This window comes from Nannobrachium achirus (assembly GCF_963921795.1).
Source record: "Nannobrachium achirus genome assembly, chromosome: 6".
In the NCBI taxonomy this organism is placed as follows: Eukaryota; Metazoa; Chordata; class Actinopteri; order Myctophiformes; family Myctophidae; genus Nannobrachium; species Nannobrachium achirus.
In genome coordinates, this window is record NC_137815.1 from 32,935,189 (window position 1) to 32,961,201 (window position 26,013).

At 43.9% G+C, this 26,013-nt stretch overlaps 1 protein-coding gene across 1 annotated transcript in view; it reads left to right on the forward strand.

Annotated features, from left to right (window-relative positions):
* Window positions 1–17,985, forward strand: part of erc2 (ELKS/RAB6-interacting/CAST family member 2) — a gene marked incomplete at both ends in the record, with an annotated part of 66,943 nt that extends 48,958 nt beyond the window's left edge. Inside the window, 8 exons of the mRNA XM_080727810.1 lie at window positions 351–386; window positions 2,538–2,743; window positions 5,875–6,030; window positions 10,641–10,755; window positions 14,302–14,462; window positions 15,109–15,256; window positions 15,766–16,419; window positions 17,959–17,985. Of these exons, the coding sequence (XP_080583936.1) occupies window positions 351–386; window positions 2,538–2,743; window positions 5,875–6,030; window positions 10,641–10,755; window positions 14,302–14,462; window positions 15,109–15,256; window positions 15,766–16,419; window positions 17,959–17,985 (1,503 nt within the window). The remainder of the gene's footprint in view (window positions 1–350; window positions 387–2,537; window positions 2,744–5,874; window positions 6,031–10,640; window positions 10,756–14,301; window positions 14,463–15,108; window positions 15,257–15,765; window positions 16,420–17,958) is intronic.
* Window positions 17,986–26,013: the final 8,028 nt, after the last annotated feature.

Sequence of the window (26,013 nt, forward strand, 5' to 3'; positions counted from 1 at the left end):
ACTCGCTCATCCCCTGTTTCACAGAATATTTTTTTTATCTATGGAAATCAAAATAACATTGGGTCATCTTAGAATTGTTTCATTTAAGAATTGTGGTACAAAAATGGTACAAACTGGTCCCCGGCGCTATTGTCAGGCAAGTGGCTCTGTATCGTTTACTATAGGCAGTCACTCATAATATTTGTCTGATGATGGTGCCGCCACTGTTCTTCATTCTGGTTCAATCATGAAAATGTTAACTGTTTACTATCCTGCGTCTTCCCCCTCGCTTCCTCATCCCCCCCCCCCCCCCACCCCCCCCCCTCAATCACACCCCCCTCCCTCCCCCCCCCACCCCCTTTGCAATGTAGCAAGCTGAGCAGCTATTCAGTCAGACGAACAATCCTGTAAGTCACTCTCTGGAAGCTGTTCGGAACGGAAGCACATATTTGAAAGCATGAGGACACTAAATGTTAGCCCTTTGAACGTTCTATTGGGTGATCATCACGCACAGTCGACTCCGCGAGTTCTGCTTTCACTCATCGAGTTTTAGATGCATGTGTGTGTGGACTGACTGACTTTGGCACTGTTTTGTTATTCCTCGAGCTTTGTGTTACGCCCTGAATTCTGTGCATTTCACTCTACTGTGTGCAGCTGTCGAACTGTTTGTTCGCGAAAACGATAAGGAGACGTTCGTGACTACAGACGACTTTTGAGTTTGGTCCGACGGTTTCGCCTGTTTTCTTTAGTTCTTTTTGTTTTGTAGGCTTCAAATGTTGTGTGACTGTTCATAGTCTACTGATAAAAATCGATTAATTTGGAAAAAAAATTGCTATTGTGCGTTCAATAAAATCCCAGCCTCTCTCCTCATGCTTGAAATATGGCATTACACAGTAACATCTATAGTGTTATTTCAACTCCGAAGAGTGTACGAATGGAACCAAATGGACCAGTAAGGAATCCGAAAAGAGTACAAAATCCAAGGGTCCATTTAGTTTCATTTGAGTTAAATCAACACTACGGATTTTTACTTTGTATACTTTTTAGTGACTGCCTACTGATTGACTTGGATTCTATTGCTTCTTTTCTCTCTGTTCTTGGACTGGCCATTGCAAAGATTGTGCAGCTTTGTGGGGCTTGCATGACGTGTTCTATCCCTTGATGCATGTCCCTGGTGTCACCTTTGCAACGCATCACTGTTGTCGTTCTTCACTGTATTTTATGTGGTGAATGTAGGTGGGATCCCCAGCAGTGGTCGTTGATCACTGTGCTGTTTTGGTAACTGCTTTGTTTGCAGTGCTTTCCCTTGATTCAGTGTTAACTCTTGTGTGCAACCTGTGATGATGTCAATGTGTGTGTGTGGTTGGGTGGGTGTTATTTCGAGGGTGATACACAGTACCGGCGTCCACCCCTGAATTCTCCACTGTTAATTTATAGAAGAGAACTGTGATATTAGTCTGTATAGTGACCAGACAGTGGTGCTCTGATGGGACAGTCTACCAGGAGAACAGGATGATTTGAACAAATATACTGCTGCCACACGTAGTAAAGAATAACAACATATTGTATTATTTAAAGCTTATATTATTTTCTTGCAATATGTCCTCACTCTGAAGCTTTAAAACTCTCACACCACCTCTCACAGCTCAAGTGTAAGAAAACAAACAAACATAAATACACATGTGTGTGCACAAACTGCACAGTGCACACACAAATATACTGCACAGTAGGGGCAGTGGTGGAAAAAGTACTCAAATGTTTTTACTTAAGTTAAAGTATCAATACTGCTACATAGACATACTCTTTCTTGTAATATGTTACAAGAAATAGTCCGGAATTCAAAATGTACTTAAAAGTACAAAATATTGGCATCAAAATACAAAATGTTTGAAAATAGCAGATCTACCAGCTCACAATGTGTCATATAAAATAGGGCTAAAGTGGATTGATGTATGTTTCATAACATAATCATTTATATCTGCAAAGTAACTAGTAACTAAAGTTTTCAAATGATTATAGTGGCGTAAAAGTACAATATTTGGATCCCAGATGTAGTGGAGTAGAAGTAAAAGTATTGGAGAAAGCCCACACAATAGCTTTTTTAGCTATGAATGAAGCTGCACCAGTAATGATGCCCTTAATTGTCCACACGGCTTTTTATCCATTCAGAGAGGAAGGGAAGTGTAGCTATAGTAAATTCGCTGGCTGACTGGAATGTTTGCATCTCTTTTTCCTGTGTGCCAGTAACCGTGTTGTTATGGCTCATTTATTACTTTGTCTTACAACCATGTCGCTCACTGAAAATCGTGTTGTTTTTGGGGGGGAGAGCGACAAGGACATATGACAAAGTAGAAATTGGGCGTCAATGTAATCTGCCGTGCGAGGTGGATAGGTACTGGTTACCATAATTCTCTTTGCGTGTGTGTGTGTGTGTGTGTGTGTGTGTGTGTGTGTGTGTGTGTGTGCGTGCGTGCGTGCGTGCGTGCGTGCGTGCGTGCGTGCGTGCGTGCGTGCGTGCGTGCGTGCGTGCGTGCGTGCGTGCGTGCGTGTCATTGCAGAAGGCTCACGAGGTGGCTCACGAGGGGCCGATCCGGGGGAACCCCGGGGAGTACGTGGAGCGGGTGAAGCTCCTGGAGAAGGAGGTGTCCTACTACAAGGACGAGGCCGGCAAGGCCCAGTCGGAGGTGGAGAGACTCCTGGACATCCTGAGGGAGGTGGAGACGGAGAAGAACGACAAGGACAAGAAGATTGCAGAGTTGGAAAGGTATAACAAACGCAGGGGTACACGTGTCTGCAGGGGCGTCACAAGGGGTAGGAAAGTGGGACTGAGTTACCCAAGGTGGAGGGGCCCTAATAACTTTATCTATTGAAAAATAGCAGATATACAAGCTCACAGCGCGGCACCGAGTGCCGCGCTGCGAGCTTGTAGATCTGCTATTTTTGAAAAGTTGTGAAAAAATGTGTGAAAATCTTTGAATATATGTATTTTTTAAGCGAACATTTCTAACTCAAATTTTGCTTCTGGGGGTCCCTGGAACTAAATATTTTGAGATCGGGGTCCGTGGCCATATCATCTTGGGGGTCCTTGACATAGGTTTCTTGCACACATTTTCACGATTTTTCAAAAATAGCAGATCTACAAGCTCGAGTGCCGCGCTGTGAGCTTGTATGACGCCCCTGCGTGTCCGTACACAGACAAAATGTGTCCATGGCAAGACATGGTCTTTTTTACAAACCATTATAATTTTCTTATTTTCATCATAACACCCAATCCAGGTTTTCTTTAGAATATGTTTGACACTTGCTACTTATAGTCCGGGGCGTTTTGGGCAGTATTTTTGATGGAATCGTGCACTTTACGATAAAAGCATGACATTTGGCACACAGTTAGAACATGCCATATGGAACAATCATATGGGGGCCAATCAAAGTTGAGATCTCTATACAGTAAAATAATACAAAAAATAAATATGCTTTAAGTAGCATGTGAGGGGGCAAACAAATGTGAGGTGTTCAAAGCATTTGTTTTGCACGAAAAACATTCCTTGGGTTAAAAACGGCCCCCATAAAACTATGGTTTAGCGATGAGTCATCACTTTTCACAGTTTTGTGGGGGCCGTTTTTCGGAAAGAGACGAGATTTCTCATCTTTGGCAGAGAATGAGTTTAGGCCACAGACGGGGGACTATTGACACGGGCGTTCTCGCTTGGATCAGCAGGTGATCGTGCCACGATCATTGTTGTTTGTCCTCCTGCGCGTAGCGCCCCCAAAAAAAAGCAGACCTCAATCTATAGCCTTTGCCGCTTTGCCGCCCGCGGTCGCGTGAAATACCTTTGCTCGTTTCATGCGCGCAATCGTGCCCACTTGCCTCTTCGCCTCTTCAACTTCTCTGTGCGTCCCAAATAATCTCCAGAAATTTAATTTCTTACTATAAATGATTGCCTTTGCTAACAATAGTTAACTTGTCTGATTGAAGTTAAATTATTGTCAGTGTCAGTGTTATCAGATGATTCCACCCAGCTGTCATCTGTCATCCATTCTAGAGCTCCACAGATCACTTCATGGATGTGCTGTGTCATCGTGAGAGTATCATACTGTATGCTATGTGCTAATCATACTTTTTTACCACTTTCAACCTGGCATGCTGTTTTGGGCATGTCATGATAGGTAAAGAATCATAAACATACAGTATATAAACATTCTAAAAAATAAACAAAAAAGAAAAACGTTGATATGGCTTAATTGGTTAATTGCCTGACTTAAAGTGAGCTTTCAAACATTTCATGTTCATAGTCATTTTCATGTTTGTGTATCACGTGAGTCTGCAAGTGAACTGATGCTATACTTATCCTTGTTTGATACATTCAGCCTGGCCTTACAATGGACAGTATTGAATATGCATTTGGAGAACCTTGGAAGCTAATGTATTGGCTGTGGTGACCACCAATGTATACTACTCAATCCAACTCAAGCACTTCTGTAAGGGAAGGGTTTCCAATCACAGCATAATTACAGTGTATCAGTCCTGACTGGGTTGGATTAGACATGTCCAGTTAATGGACTACATCCATAATGATGACAGTGCCCTCATTTTGCCCTCCCATCCCGCAGCACATAGCCAGGAAACCAGACCGATCTGCCAGAGTGAAATGAGTCTGGTCATCATGCCAGGACGCGCGGTACAAACCCATACACCAGGGTTCCCCAATAGGCGGCCCGCGGGCCAATTTGCGGCCCGCGGGGGGCTACTGTCTGGCCCACACCAAACCCAGTAATAATGGTGGTATAAGAGCAGCAACAACACTAGTATATCGTCGTTGTTGGGTGGAAATCTCGTATCTCCAAATGTGTACGTTCTTTCGCAAATCATACAAGGCTGTCACACAAAAGTAGTGAAAACAGCCGATCTACAAGCACACAACGCCTCGCGTGCTTGTAGATCTGCTGTTTTCACTAGTTTAAATCATTTTTAAAATGATAAATTCAAAACGGTTTTGGACATACAAGATTTTCACCCGACAACGACGATATCTGTCGCAGGAGTTGTGGGAATGCCACCGTCGCTCCCTGCAATGTTGTGGCCCTCAGCTTGGTACCTTAGACATAATTCGGCCCTTGGGGAAAACTAATTGGGGAACCCTGCCATACACAATGTTTCCGCATGTCAGAGCCAACTGGCCTTAATGTTTGGATGATTTGCAGCGTGTGGTAAACAGTTATTGATCTCCATTGGGAGGCTGAGAATAGTTCTGGATCTCCACTGAAGTAGAGATCCATGTGAGCACCGTCTCCTGTCCGTGCCAGTGGACAGTGTCCGTGTCCTGCCAGTGGACATCGTCAGTGTCCCCACCCTGCTGCCAGTGACAAACAGTGTCCCTGCCCAGTCTTTTCGGGGTCCAACCTATGTTCCCCAGGTTCTATGTTCCACGCTCTATGTTCCCCACCTCACAGCATTAGTTTTAGTGAGGTTAGGGTTAGGGGTAGGTTTGGGTGGTAAGAAAGTGGGGAACATAGAACCTGGGGAACATAGAACCTGGGGAACATAGGTACGGTCCCGTATTTTCACTTCAGTGTCATGATGATTATCTGTAGTGTTATGAATAACTGAGTGTTTTTGTCCTTTCTTTTGCCATCTTTACCCACTCTACTCTGTCCTCTACCTTGCGTCCCTCACCTGTCTGTCCTCATTGCCCTCTCTCTCTCCACCCTCTTTTTGACGATTCTCAATCCCCATTTTGTTTCCCACTTTTCTTCCTCAATCTGTTTTTTTTTCTCCTTCTCCTCATTCTTTCTTCCCACCTCCCTCACAACTCTCTCTCTCTCTCTCTCTCCCTCCCTACTCGTGCCTCCCTTCCCTCCCTCTATATACCTTGTTGTGCCCCGCCCTGCCACCAGTCCCGCTCCCCCTCCCCCCGCCCCCCGCCCCACCGCCACCACCACCGCCGCCAACGCCCCTCGTCCCCCCGGTGGCAGAGCCCCCCCTGACCCGCTCCCCTCCATGACCGCTGCCCCCCAGCAGATAGGGGGCATGGTGTGGGATTTCCTGGGAAAGTGAGTGCTCTGCTGCCCCCTGCTGGCGCTGCGTGGTTATAGAGTCTGCGTTGACTGACTGACTGTGACCGCTGCACCAGCACCACACCCACCTCTGGTTTCATCTGTGCTGCCTGCATGCATGGGTCTGCATGCCTGCCTGCCCGCTGTCTGACGGATTCACAGATCTTCGTATCTTTTTGTATCAGGGGTCTTCAACAGGGGGTCCGGGACCCCTAGGGGGTTCTCATAGTTACTACAGGGGGGGCCGCCAAATCTTTGTGATAGGATCATTCTTTTAAATTAACAACTTGAACCCTCGCATCCCTATTCTGAGGAGAACTTTAGCCAAAAACAGCAGATCTACAAGCACTCAACGCCTCGCTTTGCGAGGCGTTGAGAGCTTGTAGATCGGCTATTTTCTGCAACTAGGTTTGGTGTAGAGGGGGAAAAAGGCAGACCAAGTACAGAGTGAATGATCAAGTTAACTAAGAACACGAATCCAACAGACTGATGACAGTGCTGTCAGACAAGTCTATGAATATATCCATGAAATTGATAAAAATCACACATCACACATTTATACAATATGTAGAGGGGGTCCCTGCTTCATATCTCTCTCAGCGAAAGGGTCCTTGGCCTGTAAACGTTGAAGACCCCTGTTTTATATTACAGAGTGATGGGCTCTGCTGTGAATCTTGTGTATTATATATTGCTTTCTTTGCCCATCCATGTGATAGAAAGATCTTAAGATCCATGTCATTCCTTTGGGAATATTATTTCATTCCTTTGTGTTATTTCTTGTTATGTGTAAAGGTGGGTCTGTTATGTTGGTGCTGCAAGTTGTAATCCCTCAGTGTATGTGTCTGTTTGCGCATGTACATGTATTACGTGTGCCTGTGCATGTGTCTATTTTCTGTGTCTCTAAATTGCACATGGCTGCAAGCATCAATCTCTGCATTGATGAGAAAATGGTTAACACGGAAGGTGATAAATTGCATATGATGTTTATGATGTTATATCAATATTTTAATACAACATCATAAACATGATGCAGAATGTTTTGCATCATCTATGCAACAATCATTGTCACGTACTGTATCAAGTCTAAATTCTGCAATATGACTCCATGCTGGTGTTGTTGTGCCCTGTGGTTCATGTTTTGGCCTGATGTGGCATCATGGTGCTTTCACACAAGGCCGTAAAGCATTATTATTGTTATATACCTTGTTCTGTGTCTTTTTTTGTTGGCTGTTTTGTGTATCTTATCTTTGTTGTCGGGTGGAAACCTTGTGTGTCCAAACTCCAAAACCGTGAAATTAGCCGATCTATGCTTGTAGATCTGCTATTTTCACTAGTTTTGTGCAACCGTCTTGTATGATGAAGCAGGGCTTTACTTTATAAAACGTACAAATGTCAAACGTGGAGATACAAGGTTTCTGCCCGACAGTGACGTTATATTTGGAAGGTTCTGTCATTATTGGAGCTAGGACTTCCTCCTGTCATCAGCATGTACAGTACATCTCCCCTGTCATCTTCCTCCTGTCATCAGCATGTACAAGTACATCTCCCCTGCTTCTCATCTTCATCACCATCTCTCATCTCTTTTTAACCTTACTCCCCATTGTCCCTCAACCTCCTCTCAATAACACCACCAAACTATAGCGCTTTATTCTCTGATGACGTTTTCCAGTGTCTGCTCCTTCCCTGTGAGATCCCCCTCCACCCCCACCGCGCCCCCTCAGTGCAGTCCGTCCTGCCTGCCTAACTTGCTCTATCATGTACTAACAGTGTTGGTGGCCTGCATGGATAAAGAATAAAGATGTCATGCCGCAGGTCTTTAGTACGTTGCTGTAGCATTAGCCTAGTCGAGCCGGCCATTTCTAAGGAGAAACACTTTGCGGTGGAATCCAACGCCGGCTCCCGATTGGTTCAAAAACCTATGTGCCCCCCCTCCGCTCCGAGCCTGCTCTGCCTCTGCTCCCCTCCCCGGCTTGTCTGCACATCGGTGATATATTTATTTAATTTAGCGCGGTAGGTCCAGCATACAGCCTTTGAGATATTATCGCTTGTCACTGATGCTCCCGTGAGCTCCTCCATCACGAGTACGTAGTCCTGCTTGTTATTCTTTTTTTTTTTTTTTTAAGATTTTTTTGGGGGCTTTTTATGCCTTTATTTGACAGGACAGTAGACTGACAGGAAATGGGGAGAGAGATGGGGAATGACATGTTGCAAAGGTCGTCCGGATAGGGAATTGAACCGGCGACGCCAGCAGGCATCATAGCCTAGTATGTGGTATGCGCCTTGACCACTAGGCCAGCAGGCGCCCCCCTGCTTGTTATTCTTAATGTATACCATAGCATAGATTAAGGAAATGGAAAATACAAGCTCACTCCCAGGACTCCATCTTTCCCAGGTGTTTCGCCCAGGAACCACAGTTGCGGGAGGGCTTACCCAGGCTGGGTTCCAGACGCTAATGTAGCATAATTAGAAACATGTTCACTCACACAGTATGTTTATTTTTAACGCATCATAGCAACGATCATTTTTTAAACGTATTTCATGAGTGCGGATGTACAATATGTTTTAGTTGTGTAGGCCTACTGTATGTATGTTTAAGAATCTGCACCAATTGGTGTACTTGCTGTAGTAGGCGCCGGCGTGTACAGTAAGGTTTTAAGTGGACCACCAGTCCATATCAGCTGTCATCCTCTGTATTACGCAACTGCAACTGGATCTCTTTCTGTACCCACTCACCCTCTCTTACTCTCCTGACCCAGACAACTGCATAGAGCTGTCCTCAAACCCACCGTTGGCTTAATCTCTTTGCTCGATGCTCCAACCTATACTACTTCTTCCTCTTATTCCCCTTCTTTTCTCCCTGTCCGACTGCATGTCTGCCAGACTCCCAGGCCTTGGCGGCAGATGCACATTGTACTGACTGTACCGTAACTGCACCCTGTTTTAGCTCTGTCCGGCTGAGAGGCAGCCGCCCGTTGCACACAGCAAACGTCCCGGGTTCATTGAACCCCCGGGAGTGTAAAAAAAAAAAAGAAAGAAAAAGAAAATAGTGGATGGCCGCTTCCTATATAGGTCAATTTGTGCACTCTCATAGAGTTAAACTGACACTGAGGATTTTGTGTGATTTAATAGGTGCCTTAAACTCGCCCACATTGTTTGTGGATGCTGAGCACATCACAGTCGAATCCTCAGTGACTATAACTGTGAGAGTGTGAGGGGGAAAAATAAAACAGATACAAATGGACCGTCTTGGGTCCATTTGGCTCCGATTAACTATTCTGCACCTTGATCTTCTCTGGGGTTCCTGTTTTGTTTTATTTCGAGCGTCTAATGTCTCTGTCGTTGTTCTTTTTTTCTTTTACTCTTTCCCCTGTCTCCTCTCGTATCTTGTCTCGCCCCTTACTCTCCTGGTCCACTGCCTGCAGTCTAAATCCCAGCCGGTAAGTGACGTCCCTGTTGGCATGACACCCTGCCCCTCTCCACACCGCCACCTGTCACATGACGCACACTGCCACCCTCACTCTAATGCAGGGACGTGCTGGGCCCCTGATTCAGCCCGGGAAAAAGAGTTGTAGAGGCCCTCATTGCGCACTATAGAGAGAGATCTCTCTATAGCGCTGCTGCTACTCAAAGATTTGCCATTTCAGATCATGACAAGTGCCAACTAAGCCAGTGTGCCAATTACATGAGTTATATTTCGTCATTGTCGGGTGGAAACCTTGTATGTCCAAAACCATTTTAACCATTCAAACTAGTGAAAACAGCCGATCTACAAGCACACAATGCCTCGCACCGCGAGGCGTTGTGTGCTTGTAGATCTGCTGTTTTCACTACTTTTGTGCGACGGCCTTGTGTGATGAAGCAGGGCTTTGCTTTGCGAAAAAATGTTCACATTTGAAACTTGGTGATACAAGGTTTCTGCCCGACAGTGACGATTTACTTTGTTGGCCGCCCAGCCCCCAAAATGGAATGAAGGCCGACATTATTATTATTTTTTTCCTAATGGCCGGCCTGGACCGGCCGGGAATGAACCGGCCGTTCGGGAGTTGTCCCGCTTTTCCCAATGGCCAGCACGTCCCTGCTCTAATGCCAGATTTACAAACGCTGTCCCTGCACCAAAAATGAGTTGCAAGCTCATTGCATAGATCGACTATTTCCGGCGTATGAAGTTAGGCATAACTGTGCTGCCTGTGAGTCATCTCAACAAGGTCCTCTAACTGTTAGAGGTGTGTTAGAGTCTAACACACCAATGAGAAACTGTGGTGAATGATTAATCTGTGACTCGAATGTTGTGAATGTGTCCAGTTGACATCCTTGTAGGTCCTTTAAACACATTTGCATACCGTATTCATTCACAACTGGCCATTGTGCTTAAACTGTTCTAACCTTTGCTGGGTCTCATGTTTTTGTTTACGCAAATTCAGTATTCAATCTAATCCATTACCCATTTTTCCACCCTGTGCGTGCTGATTGCCTAAACTGTAATCCTGGCTGCTACTCTCCCTCTGCCAACCTGGGGGGAGTCCCGAACCGAGCTCATGCTTCTATGAGATGATAAACCTAACCCTAACCCTTTGATGTGTGGTTTTCTATCCGTTTGTGGTTTTCAGACAAGGAGGCAAAGACCAAACTAAGAAGGGTCCAAACATTAAACTTGGACCTCAAGCAGACAAGAAAGGCCTGGGGCAGGATCCTCGTAAGGATGGCACCGTGGACCATTTAAAGGTGCAGGTTTCTCTTTAAAAATTATGTTGCCGCTTGTGTTGTTTTAATGTGGCGGCACAATCTTTCTTTAACTCTGAGAGTGTAAAAAAAAAACATCACAATCTTTCTTTAACTCTGAGAGTGTAAAAAAAAGGAAGTGCGGAAGTGCTCCACTTGCTCCACTTCCGTATGGTGACGCATTTCCGAGTGAAACGGGCCAGGAAGGCGGAGGAATGTGATTTGAAAAAGTCAAAAAGTAGGCGGGCCATAACTCAAGACATTAATATGCAAAGAAGGCAGGCTGGCGCTCGACGCTGAGTGTCACAGTTTTAATTAACAGCAGTGACTGATCTGGTTGATGCATACCGGTATCAATAGTCAGTCCATTGTGTGACCTGTAAAACCCCTTTTCGACTGCAGCTTTAGCACCAGCTGCACCACACTACACCACACCACACCACACCGCACCACATAAAAAATATCTACATTTTCCATTATACAAAAGTACCCCTATCGGCAAGAAACAAATTGACCCTTTTAACTGTGATTATAATACAAAATAAATTTGTATTGCAACTATCCTAATTATAATACACTATAATGGATTATAACTGTGATTATAATATACTATAAAGTATTAATGTATTACTATGGTAACTATAACACACTATAATAGATTATAACAGTGATTATAACACAATAGAATCTATTATCATATATTATAACTATATCTTGGTGGTCTAAATGAAAAGTCAGTGAGTGATCAGTCATTATGAAGTGTTTGGCCCTGTTTGGCCTAGCTCAGACCCACTCTGGAATGGATACTTTTTAGTACCACGTTTAGTACCACTTTCACACCACTCTACCCAGGTCCTTGTAGTGGAAAACCTGGCAAAAGTGGGCGGTGTGGAGTGGTATGGTGTTGGGCCATGTCAGTGGAAAAGTGGCTTAAGTAGCCTAGTGGTTGTGAGAAGTTTTGTGTGACTCTGAAGCAGTCAAAAGAGGTGGAAACAGTGGCTGATGGATTAATGAACTAATTACATTTCAGAGGTGGCTGTGAGGGCTGTAATTGTCTTGTTATAATCAGAGATGGGAAAAGTACTCGCATTCCGTACTTAAGTAGAAGTAAAAGTACTTGTGAAAAAAACGACTTTGGTAAAAGTAAAAGTACTCCATTCAGATAATTACTCAAGTAAAAAGTAAAAAGTACAGGCTTTGAAAAGTACTTTTAAAGTAAAAGTAAAAGTATTTTTACCGTATGTTTCTGTGCAAAGCCAATAGAATTTGAAGGATAATAAACTTAAAAGATCCCCACCAAAAACTGGCCCAGGATTGGTTTCCAAACTATGATGTGAAATCTAAATACAGCAAAGGTTTTCTACCTTTTTAGACTGAGTACCACTTATATAAAAAATATATAGGCCTATACATATCCCACGATCCCAAAAAATTGTAGTCAGTAACGCAATTCGATTACTGCAATTTTAAAAGTAACTACTATTTACTTTCAGTTAGTCAATTTATGATGACTGTTAACAGTTTTATCATAAAATATCTAATTTTAAAGAATCACATACTGTATAACACAATAGTCCACTTGTACACATACTGTAATTCACACAAACTACTGCATGTTCAGAAAATATAATAGGTTAGATCAGTTTCTCAACCTTATTTTTTTTACCAGTACCACTCAGAAAATATTTGTCTCTCCAAGTACCACCATGTTAAAATACAGTATAGCGTACACCTTCCCCATCCTATTCATAGACAGGCACAGTACACAGAAGGCAAAAGTATTCCTACTAACAAAATAAAGAAAAACTAATAGCTTTATATCCAAATGACTGGTACTTTTTAAGCAATGGCCAAATGTATAATGTACATATACTGTACTGTAGGCATATATAAGAAATAGATGTATTGCTGAGAACGACCAGCTTCCGTTCTCCCATCAAAAAATAAATAAAATCACGTTTTACTCATAACAATCCATAACCAGCCTCGATACAAGACTGTCTTGATCCGAGGCTAAACAAGTGAGAAGCACCAGCGCCCACCAAGTTACACCCCTTTTTCATGTCAAGGACACCCAAAATGACACTTATTACTTAGCCCATGGACCACCAAGCATCACTGCTCAACCATTTTAATTCCAAGGACCCCCAGTTTGACATGCATTAGGCTACGGACCCCCATTTATTGGGTAAAATCAATGTTAATTTAACTCTGGGAGTGTACACTGTGAGAGTTACAGACCCATTGTACATTTGTTTCCAAACTAGCATTTAGCTGCAAGGGGGTGCATTTCAATTGTGTACACTCTACAGATCCATAAGGGTCCATTTGGTTTCTTAACTATCATTTAGCTGGGGACCCCCTGGGTTGGAACTCCCTCAAGGACGCCTGTAGGTCCCCGGACCCCACTTTGAGAACCAATGGCTTAAACAAGCCACTTTATAAGGACTGCCTTTTGCTTACCGTTTTGTAGAAATAGCGTGTGTAAGCCTTCATCATGCATATCTCCTTCTGCCTTGTGTTGTGTGCAGTTTTCCTTTCAGATGTTGTAAATATTCCATAATCGCCACTGAACCTATTTGTTGGTGTTAAACTTATCAGTGCTGCCATTGTAATCAAAGGCAGATACAGCGTTCCTAAATCAGATTATTGGCTTTTATTTCCCAACAGAAACGTAATAAATAGCCACTGTTTTCACCCAACTTTCTTCACGTTGAATAACAACAACAACAGCCGGACAGTATCCCATCCAATCACAGAGAGGGATGCGTGAAATAGGAGTCATTGATTGGCTGTGAGACGTTGTATGCGGAAATGGTGTCAGCAGACCTGCAGCAGACTTACAAATTCACAATGCGTCGCGGTTAGCAGCGCTGTGAGCTTATAGATCTGCTATTTTCGATGCGCACCACCGTCTTACGACTGAACATAGCATAACATGCTGGAGTTCCCTGAACTCCAGCATGGATCCGCTTACGACAATGCTACTGGTATTTCTACTTGAGTATTTTATTGTTTCGTTTCATCTGCCGTGCAGCGGCACAACATTCATTTAAAACCAAAGTAGCGAGCCTGTTTTGAAAATGTAACGGAGTAAAAGTACAGATACTTGTGTGAAAATGTAACGGATAAAAGTAAAAAGTACCCAGAAAAATAAATACTCAGTAAAGTACAAAGTACTGAAAAATGTACTTCGTTACAGTAACGAAGTATTTGTACTTCGTTACTTCCCATCTCTGGTTATAATACACAAACACTTGATTTTTTCACTTTTTGTTGGCAGCTAGTGTTAGGTATGGCCATATTATCACTATACTGTAGATATGCTCTAATGTGTGAAAAACGTATTTTTCATGTCACTGCATCTTTAACTCTGAGAGTGTAAATAAAGCGAAAAATGTATAAAAAAAATAAATTAAAAAAAACGTTGCTTGTGCATGCGTGTGAAGTTCATAACCTTAGTTGCGGGTGTGCGTGTGTGCGTGTGTGCGTGTGTGCGCGCGTGTGTGTGTGTGTGTGTGCGTGTGTGTGCGTGTGCGTGCGTGTCAGTTGGAAGAGCTCATGAACACTCTAGAGCGGACCAGACAGGAGCTGGATGCCACCAAGCAGCGTCTCTCGTCCACCCAGCAGTCCCTGCAGGAGAGGGACGGACATCTGACCAACATGAGACAGGAGCGCAGGAAACAGCTGGAGGAGATCCTGGAAATGAAGTTAGTGCCCTTAAAACCCATTAAGACCTGAGGCAGATCCTACAAAATGTCATCTAAATCCTAACAGTTTTCTGAAAAATCTAAATGTTTTCCCCCCAGAAGCAATGATTTGAGTTACAAAATGTTTGCAACATCCACAAGCTCATTTGAGCTTGCCAAAGTAAACTGTAAAATGGCACAGATACTTTCCCGGTTGTAACGAGTTAACGTCATCTGTCGTCTGACCGACTTCTCTCTCGTCACTGGTCGTGGTCAGTCAAATGAAAACTGATGCCGTAATCTGTGGTGCATAGTAACAAAATAAATGTTCTTGACTAATGTACTTACTAAGAATATGTTTTGAGTATCTGTACTTTACTTGATCATTATTTTGGGATACTTATGACTTTCACTCCATTTATTATATTGTATTATTTTAAATGCCGCCGAGATCAGTCTGCTACCCTGGCGGGCATAGGATGATCTATGGCTGTGTATTTATACCACAGCCATTCAACCAAATACTCCAACACTCTAGTACTGGGCTTGAGTACTTTGCCCACCACTGCATGCTTTTGTTTAGACCGACTTCTCCCTCGTCATTTTTTGTCATTTAGGAAATTAAAGCTGGTGTCGTCATAATGTTGTTTCTTTGTATCCTCCTCAGACAACAAGCTCTGCTGGCGGCCATCAGCGAGAAGGACGCTAACATCGCTCTGCTGGAGCTCTCTGCCTCCAACAAGAAGAAGTCCCAAGAGGAGGTGCTGGCCCTCAAGAGAGAGAAGGACAGACTGATGCACCAGCTCAAACAGCAGGTTGGTCCTGTGGTGCGAGAGGTAACCGGAATGCTCACCTCAAAACACGTTCGGCCTTATTTTTTCGGTGGTCGGCGACCGCACACCGACCACTCAGTGGGACGGGTTACTAGCCGACGAATCTGCCTTTGCAAAACAAACAAAAAAAAGCCCTCTGCATATTTGGTCTGGCACCAGTCAGTTGTGATTGGATTTCACTCCCTCCGAAGTTGTGAGCGACCAATCAGGGCTCTGTTTGCAAACAAGGGGCGGCTTTATCACCTGTGCCGGCGACCACATACAAAAATCTAGAATTTGTATGTACAGTACAGTAGGGTGGTTAAACTGATTTAGAAGATGCTATATTAACTTATCTTGCTGGGGGACCCCCTGAAACCCCCTCAAGGACCCCTGGGGGTCCCCTGACCCCACTTTAATATACAAGGTTACAGTGTATTGGATAAACGTTGATTGTGTACGGCGCTGCATGCCTTCATGCTGCATCTTCCCTCCTTCTATTCCCCCCACAGACGCAGAGCAGAATGAAGCTGATAGCCGACAACTATGAGGACGACCACTACCACCCGCACGGCCCCCACCACCCCGGGCCTCAGCCCCCCCACCCCGGGCAGCCTCAGCCACAGCCGCAGTACCCCCACCCTCCACACGGCGGCCCGCAGGCTCCGTACGCCCAGCACCCTCCTCACGCGCCGCACGCACAACAACAGCACCCCCTGCAGGCCCCCCCTCAGCAGCACCCGCACCCACAGCAGACCCAGCAGCAGCAGTACCCTCACCCCCCTCACCCGCAGCACCCTCAGCACCCGCACCCGCAGCCTCCGCCCCAGCAGCAGCAGCAGCACCCGCGGCCCCCACACCCACAGGCCCAACACCCCCACGGGCAGCAGCAGCAGCAGCACCCCCACGGACCGCCCCCACCACAGCAGCATTCACATTCCCAGCATCCCCAGCAAGGGCCCCCGCACCCGCAAGGGCCCCAGCAGCACCCGCAAGGGCCCCCCCACCCGCAGCATCCCCATCCCCAGCATCCGCAGCACCCTCATCACCCTCAGCACGGCCCTCCTCACTCCCAGCAGCATCCACGCCACCCGCCCCCGCACCACCGGGGAGGGCCGGGCCCCCGGGGACCACCCCATGCTGGTCACCGCCCTGCCCCGGACCAGGTGAGACGCTCCTCTTTCTCATAGGGAGGAACAGATGCTTTAGTGTGTTAGGCTTTTGGGTCACGCTGTCACCTCACAGCCAGAAGGTCCTAGGTTCGATTCCCGCCGGGGGGCGCTGTGGGCGCTGGGGGCGTGTTCTCTCCTCCGCGTCATCAGTGCCCATACCCTAGGTGGGGTTTGGCAAAAGGGCCTTTCTGTGTGGAGTTTGCATGTTCTCCCCGTGTCTCCTAGGGTTGATACCCTCACAAAAACATGCAGTAATCCTGCTCTCTATAATGCCTCCCCCTGGCCAGCCGGGGCGCCTGATGGAGGCGAAAGGAACTGGTTGGAATAACTTGTTCCTTCCACGTGCCACTTCCAACTGGGGAAGCTACTCCCCTGTCGGGTGATGAGAAGCGGCCTGCTCACTCCTCATGCACTGAAGGAAGCATGAGCTCAGTTCGGGGCCTTCCCCAGGTTGGCAGAGGGAGCGCAGAGCTCAGGATTACAATTTAGGTAATTGGCACTGGGTGAAAATTGTGGGATAAAGATTTTGAACAACAACAAAAAATGGTTTTAACTGAAAACTCCAGTGAGCCATGGCAGGTTTTTTTCTCTCTCTCTGTGTGTTCTGAGGCCTTTTCAGTTGCAAAGACAAATACAATGCAGTGTTGGATGCAGAATTACATTTGCTTCAACAAAGTTTTTGTTTTGTTTGTTTGTTAAAAAGTTAAAGCTCTATATATTTAGTCCATGGGCCAGACCAGATGTCGGTACCACTCAAGGTGGCAAAAATGGTGGGACACCAATTTAATCCAATCAGGAGACAGAACCCATTTATACCAGCTTTAATTTGATAGTGTTCCAGTTCCAATTGTGTCCACTCATTTTGTGTCATCACTTCCAATTATTATTTTAATAAAAAAAGATATCACTTACAGACCCTTTAATTTGACACAAATATATTCCATGTCAGGAGTCATCGCCATGCTGGGCGCTGGCTTGTGGTGGACATTTTTGTCAAAATGACCATTACAGGTCTGTATCTCTGAGAGGGTACAAATGGAACCAAATGGACTCTGAGTTATGGGGGTCCTTGAAAATAAAACGTTTCCGAACCACTGTCCAAGTGGACTCCTAATGTGCCATACATAGTGTCATAGTAAATCAGAGTCTTATATATTGTATTGAAAACTTGGATACTGACGTTCAGTAATTCGGTCTTGTGATCAAAACAAATTCTAGAAATCCCCACGGACAAGGACAAGTCTCGCCGCGCACACATTTGTCCGTGTACGGACATATTGATGACCACTGTTCCATGTCCTCGCAGGATTACAGACAACACAGTGACTGTTTGTTTTGATGCGAAATCATGGCGTTTCTGTGAAAAGTAAACGTCAATACTTCACTGACACTTTTGCTCAAATCTTTCTGAATATCTTTTGCTCTGCTTGCTCTGCCTGTAACGTCTTTGGATCTGTGCTAACCCCAGTAACCTCTGCTTTCTTCACTTTCATGCTAACCCTTGCCATTGCCCCGCGTCATCGTCTACCATAGGATGACGAAGAGGGCATTTGGGCATAATCTTCGTTGTGACAACCAAAGCTCTAATGTTGTTTTGAGGGGTGAGATGTCAAGACTTTTGCAACTTTTACAGTTCTCAATTCTTTAATTCAGTGGTATTCAACCAGTGGTCCGGGACCACTAGTGGTCCTTGAGGGGGTTCCAGGTGGTCCCCAGCTAAATGATGGAGAGTTGGTAACCAAATGGACCCTTATACAGTAGATCTTTAACTCTTGAGAGTGTACAATGAAACCAAATGGCAAAAATCATATCCAATGATAACAAAATATTTTAAGTTTGGGGTCTGAGAGGCTAAATCTCATCAAATGGTGGTCTGTGGCTCAAATGCTGAATAAATAATGGATCTTGATATGAAAAAGGTTGAAAACCACTGCTTTAATTGCTCTCTCTGAAGCGGCTGTTCATTAATTTTTTCTTCCTTTCTTTTTGTATCAAACTGAATGGTATAGTCGTGTCACTTCATCGCTCTGTTTTGCTCTGTCGTTTCATCCGTTTCCTCTTCTTTCCCCCTTTACAGATGATTCAGTCACTATTGGAGGTGCACAGCCATGCCATGATGTTGAAACACAGACCAGACCAAACCTTTATCACAATCACTTATTTCATATTCAACGTTGGGGGCCTTCCATTTTTTGTTTTTCTGGGGAAGAGGAGGAAGCACTAAGGTGGACATCAGGCCACGTGAGGAGACTGACAGCTGGTCAGGTAATTTCAGCATAATAAAGGAGACATTTTATCTGAACTATAATCTCTCACGTTGCACACTTGACTTCAATTAGCCAAACCCATGATGTGTTTTTATGTTATTTCTAGGTGACTTAAGGACCGCATCTACATATCACTGGGGACAACAGACATGTCAGTGGTTCTCCATCTTTTTTCATGTCAAAGACCCCCAAATTAATGTGTATGTGGCCGCGGGCCCCCATCTGAGAATATTTTTTTACAGGGACCCCCATTCGGGATTTGTGTTGTTAAACTTTTTCAAAAATATATATTTTTAAATAGTCGACCTACAAGCTCACATTGCGACGCGATGTGAGCTTGTAGATCGGCTATTTTCAAATAGCCTATGTATATAGGAGTTAAAGTGATGTTGGAACACCCTCAAGGACCCCTGGGGGTCCCCGCCCCGAACCCTGCATTGAAGTACTGCTCTACAACCACCAGAAAACCGGATATAAAGAATAGCCTTCAATACAACAAGGGACAGAGAGAGAGGCAGTGGACGATGTCTCTCTGTCTACGACAGAGATCTCACTGGTCAGCTCACCCGTCCGTCATCTACCGGGAACCTAACTGGCTCCGCCTCTTTGGACCTTCCATTGGCCCCTCTTCTGACCGAACAACCCAGGTGACCAATGACAACCCTGCTCAGCAGGGCCCATGGTGACTGTCTTTGACTGGCTGTTCCACTGGTCTGGTTCTGGTTGGCAGCAAACACGCCTCGTCTGGCTTCGTCATCATGGCTTACATTCCAGTCCCCCATCACCCCAACCCTGATATGATGGCCCGGTTTGGGTTCTGACCCCTCAATCTGCCTGGCCTGTCTCAACTCTGCACAGCAGCCCGTTATTTCAGGTGCCAAAGAATGGCTGTTCTTTTGTTTTTGTTTGTTTGTTATCATCTAATTGAGTTTATTACCACTCCACCCCCCACAACCTGTAGAAACGTAAATCTCCAAATGTTATATACAGTAGTGCTCATATGTTGTTCTTTTCCCCTAAATACTTCTTTGGGGCATGTTCCTAACATACAAAATACAGTTCGGCCGGTGTTGTTATTATTTTTTTACATCGATAAAGGAAGAAATCTCTCCTCGCGTTTTTGTCACGTGATAATCAGAGGCAGCCAGTGAACAAATCTATGCAGACGTCAAGATAGAAGTGAGGGTGAATGACGTCTTTTTCTTTTACCTGTTCCCATTAAAAGGTATTGAAAGGTGTAAAAGGCTAATGCACTGTCCAATCAAAATGGCCAAGACAGAGTGGCGGTGGTCAGAAGGCATGAGATTGCATTGCATTAAATGAGATGGACTATGACTATGCACCTCTGCACCTCCTCCCCGTTGCAGGGATCCTTTCTAACGGTGCTTCTGCTGGTGCTCAAACACAACAACATGGTGTCAGAAGGCCTTGGTCAACAACAGCATCTTTGAGTCATTTAATGAGTCAATACCTAGGCTTTCATCCCTAACGGGGCTTCTAACACAACAACTGAAGGAGACTGCATTGCGTACGTTTCTCAGTGGGGCTTTCTGAATGATGTTCACTTTGTTTTGAGACCCTGGCTTGCATGGGGTGGTGATATTCTTCTACATTAAAAATAATAATAATGATAACACTATAAATACCAATATAGACCTGATTTATACTTAGCTGCACAGTTGTCATTCACCAACAATAGCAGGTCTACAAGCTCACGTCGCAACGCGTCGCATTTCAACACCTTGCACTGCAACACCTTTTGACCAGTTGTGGCTGTGTCATGCGGGTATACACGCCGTTCCGAATCTTATCGAGCAGGAGCGCGCGCACGCACATGCACCGATGTAAAACAACCCTTAGATTCGCACCTCAACAACGTTTACAAAAGCTGTAGTGTCACACCATCGGGAATTAACATAGGGACGAGCCTGGATTTACAGTATATCAATGGTCTGCTAAGTCCAGTAGTGTAGGGGTTAAGCAACGTGCGTGTGACGTCATTAAAATAGATTTTCGGTGCGCAACATCCGTGCACAAACTGAGTATTATCTCAAGCTTATGAAGTCAGGGGGAAAAGTGGCAGTCAGTAGCTGTTTTCCCTCATTGGTCTATCGATGTCTATTATTGACACCCAGGTCTCTTGCCATGTCTCTGGGTAAAACACCATAAATAATACTCAAATGGCTGCCGCTATACTATATGTCTCCCCTTGTAATTCACCTTCCTCTCCTCCCTTTCAGCAGTAGTCTGTGTGACCCCCACCCTTGAAATAATAGTGACTTGTTTTATCTTTCTCAACAAGGTGGCCTGTGCCTCGTTAAAAACTGTACACATATAATATTATAGATATGCAGATATTATACATAGAGAGAGAGAGATATATCTAATAGAGGGTGTGTCTATATGTGGTCCGAAGATTATTTCAAATTGAGAATATAATATATATATATATAGAGATATATATATAGATTAATATTAGATAAATATATTTGGTTTGTTTTCTTTTGTTTTATTTATTTATTGTAATTTTTCTATCTGGCTGGAGTTTAGAGAAAGACCTTTTATTCATTGTGTTGAGTGACTTGAAGTTCCTCAGATTTATAAGTTGTAAGAACACCCCTTAGCACTAAGCAACATTCCCTGTCTGATAATACTGGACAGTCTAAAAAAAACACGCACGCACATGCGCGCACACACACACACACACACACACACACACACACACACACACACACACACACACACACACACACACACACACACGTATATATTAATCCTGCCTGTCTGGCTGAAGAGCAGACCATTGGAAAGATAGATCTGTTCTTCAATCTAAAAAATAAATAATACTACATTCCTTTCTTAGTGTGCAGACATTTGTTTAAAGACTCATTTGAGACCACATGGCCTGTGGTAAAAGAACAAGAGTGGAACGGGAGGTGAAAAACGCACCTCTAGAAACCTTGCAGCTCACTACTAAAGTAGCAATGAGATTATTTCTGCTGCACACATGAGCAGCCAGAAAGGCATGCACTTGTGAGTGAGGACTATCACTTTGTAGTAACATCAGAAAGTGGAGGTTTTGGGTGACTCTGTCTCTGTCAGAATGCATCGTCTGCTCTCAACCTTTTGTGTGTTTGTCGTCGTTTGTCGTCGTGGTCTTGTTGTATGCAGATACGTGGTGACATAACCGTATGTGACCGTGACAGTTGAATAAAAAAATAGATATCGGCAGACATTGTTACCAGTGTAGTGGAACATTTATTAGACTGTTATTTCCCGTCTCCCATATGGTGCCTGTGTGTGTGTATGGGTGTGCGCGCGTTTGTGTCCCCGTTGAGTCTTGTGGAAAGTGTCCATCTTTCATATAGGATCCAGAACAAGGTGATCCCTAAAGTATACATCATCTTATTTGTGTCTCACCTTGGAGCAGGAACCTTACAGACCCTCTCTCTCATTGGACAAACAATCTGCATTAATATCACATCGTTTGGTGTTTGTGTTTACAAAATGTTCAGAGAGAAATGTTCACGATTTGAAAAGCGGAATGGCAATGCAGACATGACAGAGAAGCAAAAATCCTCTCACTTTTACCATCAGGGGGTTGGAGTTTGAATCCTCCGTTTTCAGGTCCTTAACTATTAAATACTTGAAGTAGGGGGGTTCTCCTACCACCACCAGATAGCTTAGCTTCTATGATTTAACATGGTAGAAAACATGACATTTCAATCGTGCCCATGCATGAACATTTTGACCGTGTGTGTCTGTCCACATCAGCACGAGTGTATGTCTCGGGTACTACAACAACAGCTGCAGCCACCGGGCGGTGTTGTTGAGCAGTGAAATGCAGCACCACTCAGTTCACACTGGTGTGATTTTACGTAATGTGCCAACTGAAAGTGACGATAAAAGGATAATCTCCTGTTGTCTATGCAGAGTGAGAGCCCGAGTGTGTGTGTGTGTGTGTGTGTGTGTGTGTGTGTGTGTGGGACTGAGTTACCAGGGCCCAAGGTGGAGGGGCCCTAGTAACTTTAGCTATTGAAAAATAGCAGATATACAAGCTCACAGCGCGGCACCGAGTGCCGCGCTGCGAGCTTGTAGATCTGCTATTTTTGAAAAGTCGTGAAAATGTGCGCAAATCTTTGAATATATGTAACACGAACATTTGTAACACAAATTTTGCTTCTGGGGGGTCCCTGGAACTAAATATTTTGAGATGGGGGTCCTTCACATGAAAAAGTTTGAGCATCACTGACATGGAAACATAGGTTTCTTGGCACACATTTTCACGTTTTTTCAAAAATAGCAGATCTACAAGCTCGCAGCAGCTTGTATATCTGCTATTTTTCAATAGTTAACATTCATGGGGGGCCCGCAGTGAATCCTTGTACCCAGGGCCCAGAATTTGGTGTGGCGCCCCTGTGTGTGTGTGTGTGTGTGTGTGTGTGTGTGTGTGTGTGTGTGTGTGTGTGTGTAATATTACATTTTAGGGCTGGTTTTCTGGGCTTTATAGAGGACAATCCTACAAGTAGATGAACATGAGGCTTTCCACAGACGGTGAGAAATCCACTCAGGATGTTTGCATCTATATATGCCTTAAAACCAGCCTCTGTGGAAGTACACTTGAGGTGAAGGCCAATAGATGGCCTTCAGGAGAAAGAAAAAAATGAAGTAAACAGGAGTATTCTAAGCCTAACATACATATTCAGTTGTTTGTTTTGTTTTTTGGGTAAATGTTGCTCTTTATTTATTGTATGATGCTGAAAATGCAAATCTATGGATCAAACAAATCACTGTGACCAATGCCAGAAACATGTTTTTGTTTAACAGAACAATGTTATTGTTTTTACTTTTTTATTCATTATTTTGTATTTAAGTTCTGTTTTATTTTTTGTTATAATTATGGTTTCAGCTTATTGAATATGCCAGTTTGAGACTGTACTATTTGTATAAGTATAAATGTTTTGAGCTGTACAGTAAAGATCTAGGAAACAAAGTTAACTGTGAGTGTCCAGCATGCTGAATGACTTCTGTGTGTGAACGTGGGCTAATTCTCCCCATGAAAGCATCATCAGTCCTCATGAACATTAATTGCATCCGCATCGTGCATTGTGACGGTGTGATGTTGTGTTTGAGAGTACGTGGTGTGTCTCACTTATTGTATCCCCTTAGTAGACAGCCTGTGCAGTTTTATGAGAGTGCAGCATGTTTTCAGGGTTTGCCGGTGTAAATGTATTAAAAAAAAAGAGTGAAATGTGTGTGTGACTGTGTGACTGTGACGACTGTGTGTGTGTGTGTGTGTGTGTGTGTGTGTGTGTGTGCGTGTGCGTGTGCGTGTGCGTGTGCGTGTGCGTGTGTTGTGAACACATAAAGAGAGAAAAAAACCTCTAAAGTAAACCACTGTAACACAGGATGTCCTGAGAGAATGAATGGAGGATTGAATGACGCATGGATACTCTGTATTATGTTCGCTGTTTTTAAAACCTAGGAGGCTGTCTTAAGTGCCCCAGAAGTTTGCTATTGTATGTGCTGTATCAGAATATTACTATTGAGTGTTGGCCAGCTTGTTTATATCCATCAAATAAAGGTGACTTTCTTTCTGACTGTCTCTGTTTGTAATTGTTGTAATTAGCCTCAGTCCGACCAAGGAGATAATGCGGTTTTGACAAAATCTGTCAAAATCTGAGAGGTATCAAAAATATATTTTGCAAAAATCTGCCTCCTGGTGGTAGGCTACTATAACAGGCCGATGTGAAACATTTGGGGCAGAGGTTCTTCCTTGCGCATGCAAAGTGTTGCGTGGATCGGTCCAACGGCGCCGGAGATTAGACACTCATAGACGAACAGTGACGAAAACATAGCCTCTGGCCTTCAGCCTGGCGGAGATAACCAGGCTTCACAAACCCGTAATGTACTGTATGGTAGCCTACATGACAAAGCATTTATAATGTACTGTATGGTAGCACATGACAAAGCATTTATAATGTACTGTATGGTAGCCTACATGACAAAGCATTTATAATGTACTGTGGTAGCCTACATGACAAAGCATTTATAATGTACTGTATGGTAGCCTACATGACAAAGCATTTATAATGTACTGTATGGTAGCCTACATGACAAAGCATTTAGGTTACATGAATCCACATTGGGGGAAAGTAAAAGTTTGCAGATAATATTTGATCTTTTCTCTCTTTTCTCTCTTTTATACATTTTTGTTTCCTTTCCTTTTTCCTTTTTTCTTTTTTTTCTTTTTATGATGAGGCTGCAAAAAGAAATCTGAACAATCTTAGGCCTAGAACTAATCAATGTCTTAATTCATGAATACGTAGGATAGGCATTCACAAGCTTTCAGTTTCAGCCTATTCCTTTTGATCACCTGTAACAATAATTATGTGGATGTACGACTTGTATAAATGTATGAATTGATCAACTAAACTAAACTAAACTTTTTCTTTTTTTAAACGAAGCCAGCAGCTCCAATGAACATGACTGAATTTTCATAGATTAGAATTTGTTCAGGTAAGCTTTGCAGTAGCCTACTTGGGGTTAGGTTGGTGCTTTCTGATTATCATTGCTTGAAATGCTTTTACTGTCTACCTGTAAATATTTCCCAAAAGACACTGAAGAAGACCTATGAGGTGTAAAATAAATAGGATTTCTTTTTGCTCATGTAAGATGTATACAAACAGTGCCATTTAGCAGATGCTCACATCGAGAGCGACCTCTAGTGTTCACGGAAACATACTGTGCAATAGATAAAACATGGTACTGTACATTAAATATATCATTTATTGGTTTTGTCTGATCAATCCAAAGACGTGACAGATTATTTTTGCCTATCATGCCAATTTCTTTTGCACGTTCGATCTCTGCAAAAGAGTGCACATAATAAATATTGAAAGGACGATAAATATAGCCACAGAAATCGTTCTTTCTTCATAGAAAAGTGAAAGCGTTAAACATAGAAAAATGAAAGTGTAAAATTTACCAGCAGTTTTGTTACAGTTATTTTGGCCATCTGTGATCAATGACATGCAGGAGTCAAATCTTCAGTGTTAATTCAGCTGGTATAATGATGGGCCCAATTGACCGTTTACTAATGCGGTTCTCAAATAAATCCCATTAAGAGCTGGAACGCATCGCGTTAGACTTGAGCCGCTTTAACCATTATTTTAAGCTTTAGCTATAAAAAATAGCAGATAAACAAGCTCGCAGCATGGCACCGAGTGCCACGATCTGCTATTTTTGAAAGATTTTGAAAATTTGTCCAGGTCTTTGAATATTTTTTCAACCGATTCTATGAATGTCTTCTAAAAGGTTT